We start from the raw sequence: 13,637 nt of genomic DNA, 5'->3' as shown, positions 1-13,637 counted from the left end.
ATATATTTCATCAACAATTTGATATTTCTATCAATGAAGACATTGATGAAAATGCTGAAACGCTCGATTTGAAAAACAAACCTAAATAGCTCTAGGAATAATGTTAGGAATACCACTTTAATAGTCTCATAAATTATTCTTTTAAATTGTTATCAAAATATTGATGATAAAGGGAACTAACATGTATGAAGTACCTATTACATACCAGTGATTCTGCTAAGAGTTTTCATTTTATGTCCTTTATTCCTTATAATAATTCTATGCAACAAATAACATTATTCTATTTTATATAGTAGGAAATTGAAGTTTAGAAAGGTAAACGAATTTGCACAAGGTCACACAATTAATCACTGGAAAAGCTACAAATGGAACAAATGATACCTAATTCCTAGCCAGGATGCCTAACTAACTCTCAAGAGCAATGACACCAGATCAGCTAAAACAAAATGATGTGCACATAAAACATTACATTAACTAGAACATTTTTAATTGGGCTCTTTAATTCTATACAGAAAATTTTTTTCAGAAAAATAAATATAAAATCTCATAAGGCAAAACAGTAGTAATGACAAGATCACCTAAGTAAATAGACTAAAATAGTGGTAGAGTTGAAGACCAAGGCTCCAAGGCTTGCAAACTAATATTTAGATACATTTATAAGTCAGATACTGAGACATCTACAAAATTTAAATATCAGTTACTCAAAAAGAAGCACTCTTAAATAATGACCACAGTTGTACCTTTTAACTGTTTGTATTACACATAGTCAATGTTACTATAATCAAAAAGGGTATACTTTTGTGGGGGACTCTCCAACTCAATTTTTAAAGGCTTAACAACTTTATAATAATCTCCATAGACTAATTAATTATTATATAATAAATAGAAAAAAATTTACCAAGTCCTCAATATTGCCATAGATATTCTTCTTCATGCCTGATGCCCGAGTAGATACCCATCCTCCCACAGTGCTGAATTCCAGGGAATCTGGTTCATGACCTGTACAATAACCACTTTCTTTAAGCTGAAAAACAAAAATGTAATATTTTACCAGTGAAAATGGCCCCGTTTAAAACAGAACTCAACACATTAACTCTTTCCACATTAAAATTTCCATGTCATTGCCATTTGGACTCATTAAAACCTATATAGAAAAAGAAATACTTTTATCATATTAGTCTAAAAATATTTTTAAGTTTTTGCCTAGTGGAAAAATATGGGCCAAAAGACAGTTTTATTTTCCACAGGTTCACCAGCCAATCTTACTCCTTACATTCTTTTATTTTAAAGCCAACTACCCTCCCTCCTTTTTTTTTTTTCCACAAAGAGACAAATTAACTACTTATGGAGATCAGATTATGCTTAAATAACTGCCAACTTCATCTAAACAGTTTCAATAAATAAAGCACTTAAATCTCTTATGCTCCATACCCTAATATAATCTGCAGCAGGGCTGCAGAAAATCTGAGCAAATTGCCTGTACTTAATTCTCTCAAGGAGTCATGTGTTTTAATGTACAGCCATCTGGCTAGGTTTCCTGCATGTAATACCATCATGTATTTGTGACGCAGATCATGCATTCCTGTACATTAAATAGTCACTTGTTTCTCATTTTTCTACATTAGTGTGGCTTTACCATCTGCACAGCACCTGAGGTTGGATGGATGCCCTTTACAGAAACACCACCAAAGCCATTCCACTAAAATCATTTTAAAGACTCAGCTATCTCATGTCAAATGGTACAGACACTACCACCTGCATACCCACTGTCTACTGCACTCAAGCCCATCAATCTGTGTTGACCATTTTGATAGTCATCCAATTAAGCAACTGTTTCTGTTTTTCAAGTAAGCCACGCAGAGATGTAGAATATGTCAGCTATGTTTATATCTGTGTATTTAAGTATGGTATGAAAGCTGTAATCCAGAACCTGAGAACCTATAGGTTGAATACAATTTGTTAGCTTTTGCACACAAGCAATGCAAATTATTTATGTCTAATTTTGTTGCTAGGAAAACAAGATTTTAAAAGACATCAATTATTACATAATAGAATTTTTTCACTAAACATTCAATACATTTATTTAATTTTAAGAGATTAATAACCACTCACAAATAAGTAGCTTAAATACAGAACTGAAAGCTAAAATGAAGATTATCAGACCATGATATTTCTTCCTTAATTCCCAAACAATCTATATTCATATTATTTACTCTCAAAAGACTACTACCTTTCAATTTTTCTGAAAGTAATACACACACATGCACGTGCGCGCACATGCGCGTGCACACACACACACACACACACAAAGAACTCTTAAAACTCAACAATAAAAAAAAAAACCAATTAAAAATTGGACCAAAGACCTTAACAGATACCTCACTGAAAATAGCAAATAATCATATGAAAAGATGTTCCACATCATATGTCATCAGGGAAACACAAATTAAAATAACAATGAGATATTACTACACATCTATATGAATGGCCCAAATCCAGAACACTGACAACACCAAATGCTACAGAGGATGTGGAGAAACAGAAACTCGCAGTGCTGGTGGGAATGCAAAATGGTAATTTGAAAAACTATCTGGCAATTTCTTACAAAACTAAACATACTCTTACCATACAATTCAGTAATCATACTCCTTGTATTTACTCAAAGGAGCTGAAAACTTATGTCCACATAAAAACCTGCACATAAATGTTTAAAGCAGCTTTATTCATAATTGCCAAAACTCGGAAGCAACCAAGATTTCCTTCAGTTGGTGAATGGATAAATAAACTGTGGTACATCCAGACAATGGAATATTATTCAGTACTGAAAAGAAATAAGCCATCAAGCCATGAAAAGACATGGAGGAAACTTAAACGCATATTACTAAATGAAAGAAGCCAATCTGAAAAGGCCACATATTCTATGATCCCAACTATATGACATTCTGGAAAAGACAAAACTATGGAAACAATAAAAAGATCAGTGGTTGCCAAGGGTCGGGGGGCTGAGAAAATGAACAGGGAGAGCACAAAGAATGTAGAGCAGTGAAAATACTCTGATATTATAATGAAGGCACTCAGTGATTATTTATACATCTGTCCAAACCCACAGAATATACACCACCACAAGTGAACCCTAAAATTAACTATGAACTTTTTGTAATTATGATGTGCCAATGTAGGTTCACCCTTGGTAAAAGAAATCTCAATGTCATTATATCACTTTATATGGAATCTAAAAAAGTTGAACTCATAGAAGCATAGATTTGTGGTTATCAGGGGATGAGGGGGTGGGGGAAATGGGGAGATAGTGGTCAAGGGGTACAAACTTCCAGTGATGTTGATAATGGGGGAGGCTATGCATGCGTGGGGGCAGGGGCATGTGGGAAATCTCTGTACCTCCCTCTCAATTTTGTTTTAAACCTAACATTGCTCTAAAAAATAAAGTGTTAAAAAAATATGAAACGAAGATATTTTCAGACAAACAAAAGCAAAAAAAATTCATCAGCAGCAGACTCACGCTAAAGATATTTAAAACAAGTCCTTCAAGCAGAAGGAAAATACCATCAGATTGAATTAAAAGGCACCACAAAGGGTAACTAGATGGGTAAATATAAAAGATGTTTTCTTACTGTTTAAATATCTTTAAAAGATAACTTACTATTTCAACAAAAATTGTAACAATATACTATAGGTTTTACAATATATGCAAAAGTAGAATGTATGACAACAGCACAAAGGAGAGACAAGGGGAAAGGGAAGCATAATATTTTATGGTTCTTATGCTAAACTCTAAGTGTTATATACATTATCACCTTAATGCAGACTATTTTAAGTTAAAGACATACACTATAAAACCTGAAACCCTTAAAAGAACAAAACAAAAACTTATAGCTAATGAAGAAAGAAAAAAGATAAAATGGTATCATTAAAAAAAAATTCAATCCAAAAAAAGGCAGTAAAAGTGGAAAAGGAGAAAACACAGATAGGAAAGATAGAAAACAAATTGCAAGGTGACAGACTTAAAATGAACCATATCAATAAATCACATTGAAGGTAAAAGGTCTAACCATCCCAATTAAAAGGTAGAGACTTTCATGTTAGATAAAAAGGAAAGACCCAATTGTATGCTGTCTATAAGAAAAACACTTTAAATATAAAAATATAAATTAGTAAAAAATTTAAAAATGGAAAAAGGAAAAAGATATACCATGCTAACAACAGTCAAAATAAAACTGGAATGGCTGTTTTAACATCAGATGAAGTAGATTTCAGAGCAAAAAATACCATCAGGAAGAAGGAAAGTCATTTCACAGTAACAAAATTGTTCATTAGTCAAGAAGCAATAACAATCCTCAGTATTTATTCCCCCCAAAACAGAGCTTTAAATATATGAAGTGAAAACTGATAGAACTGCAAGAAAAAATAGATCTATAATAGTTGGAGACTGTAATTCCCTTCTGTCAATAACTGATAGAACAAGTAGACAGAAATTTTTTTTAAATACAGAAGACGTGAACAACACTATAAATCAATTTGACCTAACAGACATGTATAGACCACTCCAACCAACAGCAGCAGAGGACAAATTCTTTTCAAGTGTACATGGAACATTTACAAGACAGACCATACTGTAGGCCATAAAACAAATATCAATTAATTTGATAGGATTTAAGTCATATAAAGAATGTTTTCTGAACACAATGGAATTAACATAGAAATCAGTAACAGAACGATGTTTAGAAAAATCCCCCAATAAGTGGAAATGAAATAACTTGTAAGTACCTATAGGTCAAAGAAAGAATCAAAAGGGAAGTAGAAAATATTCTGAAATTAATGAAATTGAGCAGACATATCAAAATTTGTAGGATACCACAAAAGCAGTAGTTGCAGGAAATTTATAGTACTGAAAACCTATATTAAAAAAGAAGAAAGGCCTCAAATAAATCACCTTATCTTCCACCTTAAGACACAAAAAAGCATTTGACAAAATCCAAAATCCACTCCTAATAAAAACACTCTACAAACTAAAGTAGAAGGAACTTCCTCAACTTGATTAAGGGCATCTACAAAAAAACTCCCTATACATTAAGTATTAACATCATACCTAATGGTGAAGAACTGAATGCATCTCTCTTAAATCACGAACAAGATAAGGGTGTCTATTTTCACTTCTTTTCAACAGTGCATTAGAGGTTCTAGTCAGTGCAATCAGGTAAGAAAAAGAAATAAAGGCATACTGATTGGAAAGGAAGAAGTAAAATTGTCTTTATTCACAAAGGACATGATCATAAATGTAGTAAATCTAATGGGAGCTAAAACTTCTAAAACTAATTAGTGAATTTAGTAAGATTGCTAGATTTAAGAGCTATACACAAAAATCAATTTTATTTCTATATACTAATGAAGAATACTCAGAAACTGAAAACTTTTTAAAATACCATTTATAAAAATATATAATACTTAAGGACAAATCTACTAAAAATATGAAATGTTTGTACACTAAAAACCATAAGACACAGCTGAGAGAAATTAAAAGACCTTAAAAAAACTAAAGTTATACCATGTTCATGGGTCAGAAGATTCAATATTAAGATGTCAGTTCTCCCCAAATTGATGTATAGAGTTGATGCAATCCCAATCAAAACCCCAACAGGCTACTTTTTTTAATAGAAATTGACAAGGTGATTATAAATATCATATAGTAATACAAAGAACCCAGAATCACCAAAACAACTTTGAAAAAGATTTATGATAAAGCCACAAGAATCCAAATAGTGTGGTACTGGCATAAAGATATACAATAGATCAATGGAACAAAATAGAGTCCAGACTAGATGCACATTATTATATATTACATATTATATAAAAGTGACAACAGACAAGTTTTATGATGGTGAAAAGTCAATTCAGTGAAGAAAGGATAGTCTTTTCAACAAATGGTGCTGGAACAACTGATTATCCATATGCAAAAAAAATGAACTTCAACCTATCCCTCACGCCATACATGAACATTAACTCAAAATCTTCAAAACTCATCAGACTTGAAAAGAAACTAAAAACTATGAAACTTAAATGAGAGAAAATCTTTGTAACCTCAGGTGAAGCAAAAGTTTCTAGATATGACAGTAGAAGCATGATATATAAAGTAAAAAATTAAGTACTTCATCAAAATTAAAAACCATCTACTCTTCAAAAGACTCTGTTAAGAGAATGGAAAGACAAGCCACAGACTGGGAGAAAATATTTGCAAAGTATATATCTGGAAAAGAACTTATGTCCAGAATATGTTAAAAAAAATTCTCAAAACCCAATAAAAAGAAAACAATCCGATTTAAAAATTGGGCAAACAACTTGAAGAGACACTTCACCAAAGAAAATATATGGATGGCAAATAGCACTTGAAAAGATCTCCAACATCATTAGTTATTAGAGAAATGCAAATTAAAACCACAGTAAGATACCATAACAAACTTACTAGAACAACTAAACTTTAAAAGACTAACAATAACAAATATTGGCGAGGATGTAGATAAACTCATACAGTGCTAGCGCGAATATCAAATGATGCAATCACTCTGGGAAAATGTTTGGTGGTTTTTCAAAAAGGTAAATATATATCTACCAAATGATTTAGCCATTTCATTTCTAGATACTTACCCAAGAGAAAGGAAGGTATATGTCCAAACAAAGACTTACACATGAATGTTCAAAGCAGCTTTATTTGTAATAGCCCAAAAATGGAAATAATCCAAGCATTCAACAAGTGAATGGATAAACAAACAGTGGTATATCTATACAACTGAATACTACTGAGCAACAAAAAGGAATAAAATAATGATACATGCAACAATATGCATGAATCTCAAAATAATTATGCCTAGTGAAAGAAGCCAACCCTCGCCCCACCCTTGTAAAAAAAGAGTATGTGATTTCATTTTAATAAAACTGTAGGACATTCAAACAAATCTACAGTGACAGAAAACATATCAGTGATTTCCAGGGACATGGAAAAGGTGGGATGGAGAGAATTATAAAGAGGCCAGGAGGAAACTTTTGGGATTGGTGCATGTGTTCTATATCTTGATTGTGGTGATGGTTTCATGGTTGTATTCATATACCAAACCTTATCAAGTTGTGCATTTTAAATGACTGCAGTTTACAGTATTGTATGACAATTATATCTCAATGAAACTATTATAAACAAAAGCAGGGACTTCCCTGGTGGTCCAGTGGTTAAGAATCCGCCTTCCAATGCAGGGAACACGGATTTGATCCCTGGTGGGGGAACTAAGATCCCACATGCTGCAGGTCAACTAAACCCCTGCACTGCAACTACTGAGCCCATGCGCTGCAACTACTGAGCCCATGCACCACAACTAGAGAGCCTGCACACCACAATTACTGAGCCCATGCACTCTGAAGCCCATGTGGCACAACTAGAGAGCTTGCATGCCGCAACTACTGAGTCCACGCGCTCTAGAGCCTGAGCGTCACAACTGCAGAGAAGCCCATGCACTGCAACAAACAGCCTGCATGCTGCAACTAAGACCCAGTGCAATCACATAAATAAATATTTTTAAAAATAAAAAGACCCTTTAGAAATACTAAAAAAAAAAAAAAAGACTCAGGATTTTGGCTCAAGCTGCCCAAAGAACTGAATTTCCACCAACTGGGAATGAGAAGGCTGCAGAATAAGCAAATTGTGGAGGGAAAATTGAAATTCAATTTTTTTAAATGTTAAGTTTGAAATGTGTATTAGATATACAAGTGGAGACGTCAACTAGGCAAGTGAATATGCAAGTTTAGAGTTCAAGAAAGAAGTCTGAGGTGATACAAATTTAGGAGTCTTTGGCATATAGAAGAAATATTTAGTCAGCTGTGTCTGAATGAAACAGATAGTACTCGATAAAAATTAGTGGAATGAATAAAATTTCTAAGTACTTTACATTATTAACTTATTTCATCCTAACAAAAACTTTATGAAGTAGGTATTATCTCCATTTTGTAAATAAAGAAACTGAGGCATTGAGAAATGCATCCCTAGTGGGGGGAAAACATAAGTCACATATCCCCAGACTATTAACTAATGAAATTAAGTAGCCAAAGATTTAATAAACCTAGAAACAAATTCCCAAAATCCAAAGTTAACATTTAATGACCTCCCTTAAATTTCATACATATTAAAAAATGTAATCTACAAGTTAAAAAGATGAAAATTTGTGCTACCCAACTAATATATTTGTGTCATTTTAAAACTTCTAGAATGAAAAAGCAGGAAGTTTTAAGTTGGTTACCTCAGCTGAAGAAGAAACTGAAGAATACAGAAGCATAATGAGGAAGAACTTGAACTGGGATCAACAAAGCTATAGAAACTATATTAGAGTCTACTAGAGGCAAAAAGAAATGTTCTATGTTGGCATTTAGGGAAATAAACTAGTAGGTAAAATATCATAAATTCCTAGTCTAGGAAAATGTCATTTAAATTTCAAGGAAATATGTTCCTTGAATTTTAATTCTAACCTTTAAAAAAAAAACTTGGAAAGGTTAAAATACTACATCAAATGCTATAATAAAGGATATAAAATTATAGACATGAAAGGCCATCCTTTGTTATAAAAAAAAATCACTGTGCTGATAATGCCTCTCAGCATAACAGAAGACTAATACAGGCCTTTTTACAGGTTTTTTTTCATTAAATACTATTATTCAACCCACAAAGTTCATTATAAACTATAATAATTAACAAACCTAATTACCCTGAATTATATAAAACCTTGACTTACTGAAGATCTTTAATGTCTCAATGAATATGTTCAATTTTATTCTAGTTCTCTGTATCTTAGCGCATTAAATAAAAAATAAAAGTTTAATAATGTTTTTCAAAACCTTTCATCCAGAATTGGTCACCAGCATACCAACTTCATTCAACTCTTTACCATGAAATATGGAAAAAGATAATAAAAAAAAGATCAACAAGCATGTCACATTTCTCTCTGTGTTGTTAAAAGGTGGGAAGAAGGGGAAAAAAAGGTAGGAAAGAGGGGTCTCTGTAACCCAAATTGAACAAAATAGTCAGTTCATCACCAGCGAACTGGACTTTCTAACTTTTGTTTACAAAAGCTGAGTTACAGTCATCTTGACCATATTTGAAAGGGCTGAAGAAACCAATACATTTTAATAATTACCGCTTAAAATCCATGAAGAGAACCTCAAGTTTCCTAAAATTCATTAGGATCCCAAAAAAGTGCTATAAGGACTCCAGGGGTTCCACTTATTCATGAGATGAGCAGTTTTCAATAAAATTATGCTTTGAAAATTTCAATGAATAGCAAATACCAACATCTACCCAAATTGATCAAATTTATCATTAATTTCTGAGAATTCTGTGTCCAACTTGTTCTGTTTCGCTCCATTCTTACGACCTTGTTTCAAGTCACTATCAGCTCTTGTCCAAATTATTGCAGCAGCCACTTAATCCACCTTTACGTGCCCATCCATCCTCCACACAGTAGCTCACGAAAACTAAGTACAAAGGTAAAGTTCAAACATTTGGGGCTTTATGATCTGACCTCTTCATGTTTTCCTGGCTTCACCCTTTACCACTACTATATGTACACTCACCCAAAATACAAACACCAAGAATATGTGTTCTCCCATATACACAGACTAGATCTCAGCCATATTCAACTATCTGCAGATCCTCCAAAGCAACAGCTGCCTGTACATCTTCCGCACATGCTGCTTCCCTTGACTGGATTGTTCTCCCCAACGCCATTTCCTTTTCACTCTCACTCATCCTAATTTAATCCTCATTTTAAATGCCGAGTCCTCTGTGATACCATCTTTGTTCAACTCCTTCTCTTCGAACCCCATTTGATGAGCCTAAATACCCCACATTTAGCCAGGCTTCACCTAGAAATTCTCACTGAGTCATATGTCTATTTACCTAACTTTCTGTCATAATATAACGTAAGCTTTCGTAGGGTAGGGGATGGGTGTCTTACTCACTACTGTGTTCACAGCATCTAGCTCAGTATCTGACCCACATCAGAAACCGAACAAGCTTGTTCAGTGAATATATTGTGAAAGGTACTTTATTCATAGAGGGGATACACAGCAGTTTTGAAAATTTTAAATAACATACCTGTCTTTCCAACTCTTGTCCTGTTATGCCAGCCTCTACATGAGCTGTCAGATTGTTCTCATCAACCCAGAGGATTCGATTCTGTTGCAAAAGAAGAAAGAAGTCTCATCTCCAGGAACAGACACTTTCTCAGGAAATATAACCTCCTAACTGAAAGCAGCAAGTGACAAGATAGAAATTAAGCAAGTAGGGTTACCCACACTAGAAAGCTCCACTTGTTCTTGACTATACAACATGACAGACATAGTAACACAGGCAGTATATTGCACAGGAGTTGGTTTAAAACACAGACATTCAGAAAGTGAGAAAGAGGGTTTCAGATAAAATGAGACTAAAAGAAAGCACCAAAAGCTAATGCGGGCCTTGTCTGAATCCCCATTTGAACAATGAAATGAATTATAGAATAAAGACAATTTTGAGACAACTGGAAAATGAATGTGGACTGGATATTAAATGATATAAGGAATTACTTTTAATTTTGCCATAAGTGATAATAATATAGTGAGAAAATGTCCTTTTTAAAAGAAATACACAGAAATATTTGGTGTAAAGTAGCATACTATCAGGATTTGCTTTAAAAATAGTACAGGAAAAAAGATAAAGCCAATGTATGTAAATAATTATTTTATCTAGAGACTAGAAATACTATTCTCTCTACTTTGATGCTTGAAAAACTTGAATAAAATAACAATAAATATTAAATTTTTAATTATAATAGAAGATTATATAAACAGGAATATTGTTGACTATACAAAGATTAAGTTCATACCCAAACTGAAACTTTAACATAGCACAATGGCCAACTCTTGGACCATAATGAACCAAAATTTCACAAAATAATCCTAAAGTTTATTAGCACCTTCATTAATTTTAAGTTAATTTTAAAATTAACTAGCTCTTCTATTCTTCCAAAAGCAAAAGTGCAATAGCATTAGTACAAATTTGGGGAACAACTAAGTTTTGATGATTCAAATTAACATTAACAAATATTATTTGTTTTTTAACAATACATCAGGTCATCTATTGTATCACTATTCCAATCCATGCTTCTCAAATTGTCAATTTCACATGTCAATTTGGTAGAATCCATCAAGATATATGACTTAGAGTAAGAGTGAACTTAAGCTTTTAGAGGTCTGAAGACAAAGGTAAAATATAATGATGAAAAAATTTTAAACAAATTGGACAATATACCTTTTTAAAAATAACTAAGACTGAGCCATAAAGACAACTTTTAAACACTATCTTCAAATACATCTTAAATTATCATATACCATTTGTGAAGTGTCCAAAGAAATTATTGTTCTTGTCTCATCTGCAGGACACATGAGGCCATATGAAACACTTGTTCCTCCTGCCAAAATAGGAAACAACAACTATGCTTAAATATTTTACTTTTAGCTACATTTCTAGGGTAAATCCCTAAGTCAAAGTATACAGATAGGTCCTCTAGGAAATAATACCTATTTCTACTTTGCAAAATGTAATTTGCAAATGCTAACACACTATAAGCAAACTCACCTTAATTTTATGGTGCATGCCAAAATGAAGAAATATTATGGAGCTGAAAGTAATGGGATATGGCTCCATCCCCCGGGCACACTCAAGTGAAGCCCCTAGCATTTTGTGGAACTCCAAAAACATGATTAGAAAAGTTCTAAGCTAATGATTACTGTGGAGAGATAGCGTAAAAGAAAAAATACGCATCCTATACAACTAGAGACACCATTATCTCCTTTCTGCCATATTTATGAGATTCACTTATCATTTAAAATATTATTTTATACTCCCATGCAAAAAGGCTTTAATAAATTAGAATATAAAGTTAAAACTGCCCAGATTATATGATATTCAAAAACAAATTTATATGTTCTTTGGTGAAAAAGTGATTTTTAATATAGAATAATTAATATATAGAAGAATTTAAACAATGTACTCCTACTTAACATTTGTTGTCAAAGGAAAAATGCTTTCTTGATAACAATACGGAACAATACGGTGTTCTCAGTTCTTAACCAGATCTGTACCATCATATAGCAGAATAAAGTCTGAATTGGTACTTTCATATCTTTTGGACAGAATATAAGTGGAAGTCACCTTGATGCAAGTACAGGGGGTATTGATCTACACAGTGAAACAATGTTAAGAACATGTCTGTGATTAGTAACCACTATTTCTTGTCAAAGTCATTTGAAATCAGAAAAATATTTCATTATAAGTGGCAGTATAATGCCTTTTTTGCATGAATTCAACGATAAGTATCAGCTGAAGAAGGTATCTGGAACTTCTGATTTGCAGAGGTCCCATTTCCATTCTATCAATGCCAATTCAGTCAGTGAAGGCAATTTCCTTTGGCTTGTGTAAGCTGTTAAAATGATGTGGTTGGTGAATGATCAAGAGAGATTAAATTTATCTTAAAATGTAAAATAATGTTAGTTTTCAGTATTAAAAGATATTACTGATTTGGTCATCACTATCCTAGTTGCATATCCCGTCTTCTCAAAGATTTATGTTGGGTATAGTTAGCCTTTGAAAAATAATATTCTCTCTATTAAGATAAAGGTTAGAAAGTAATTACTAAAGCAGGAACATTTTCTTATTTAGGCAGTAAGTCACAGCTTCAATTAGGATCCACATGGGAAAGAAGCCATGAACTAAGGGTAAATCATGTCTCAAACAGTTTAGGTAGATCTATTCAGAACAGAAATAGGCCAGCATAACCAATAAACACCATAAACCAATTTTTCAAGATAACCATTTCATAATTATAAGAATGTTTTCAGTGGGATGGCACAAATATTTAAAATAGAACAAATTTACATCACATTAAAATTCAAAACACACAATACCTACCACCAATTGGTATGATACAAAGGTTATATTTGCACGCTAGATTCACAATCTTAACTACATCATCATGACACGCTGTTGAAAAAAGGGAAAATAAATTAATCACAAGGACATGAACAAAATCTGGGTAACCCTGCAAAACAAGGGTCTATAGAGTTCTTTAGTGTCTAAACTTTTCCTTCATTTATTCACTCATTAACACATTAAATCACTATATTTTTTAAAAAACCGTTTTCTTTTTTAACTTTTCATTTTTAAATAATTTTACACTTACAAAAAAGTTGCAAAAACGGTACAAAGATTTCCTTCACCCAGTAGCTGCAAATACTAACATCTTATATAACTATAAAAACTATAAAAACCAAGCAATTGACACTGATACAATACTATTAACTAATCAAGAGACCTTATTCAAAATTTGCCAGCTGTTCCACTAATGTCCTCTTTTCTGGACCAGGATCACATACTGCATTTTAGTTGTCACATCTCCTTAGTCTTCTTTACTCTGAAATAGTTCCTCAGTCTACTTTGACCTTGACACTTTTGAAGAGCACTGGTCAGTTATTTCATATAATGTCCCTCAATTTGGGTTTGCTTATTTCCTTAGGATTAAATTCAGTTTATACATTTTGGCAGGAATTCC

The 13,637-nt window shown here is 32.7% G+C and overlaps 1 protein-coding gene across 1 annotated transcript in view; it reads right to left on the bottom strand.

Moving 5' to 3' along the window:
• The window catches only part of AGPS (alkylglycerone phosphate synthase), a 135,731-nt gene that overhangs the window by 71,533 nt on the left and 50,561 nt on the right, over positions 1–13,637 (bottom strand). The window contains exons 6-9 of the mRNA XM_065880596.1: positions 12,998–13,069; positions 11,419–11,498; positions 10,145–10,225; positions 899–1,024 (exon numbers count right to left, since the gene is read on the bottom strand). Of these exons, the coding sequence (XP_065736668.1) occupies positions 899–1,024; positions 10,145–10,225; positions 11,419–11,498; positions 12,998–13,069 (359 nt within the window). The remainder of the gene's footprint in view (positions 1–898; positions 1,025–10,144; positions 10,226–11,418; positions 11,499–12,997; positions 13,070–13,637) is intronic.

Source organism: Phocoena phocoena, chromosome 7 (genome assembly GCF_963924675.1).
Source record: "Phocoena phocoena chromosome 7, mPhoPho1.1, whole genome shotgun sequence".
In the NCBI taxonomy this organism is placed as follows: Eukaryota; Metazoa; Chordata; class Mammalia; order Artiodactyla; family Phocoenidae; genus Phocoena; species Phocoena phocoena.
This window is presented reverse-complemented; position numbering and strand designations above follow the sequence as displayed.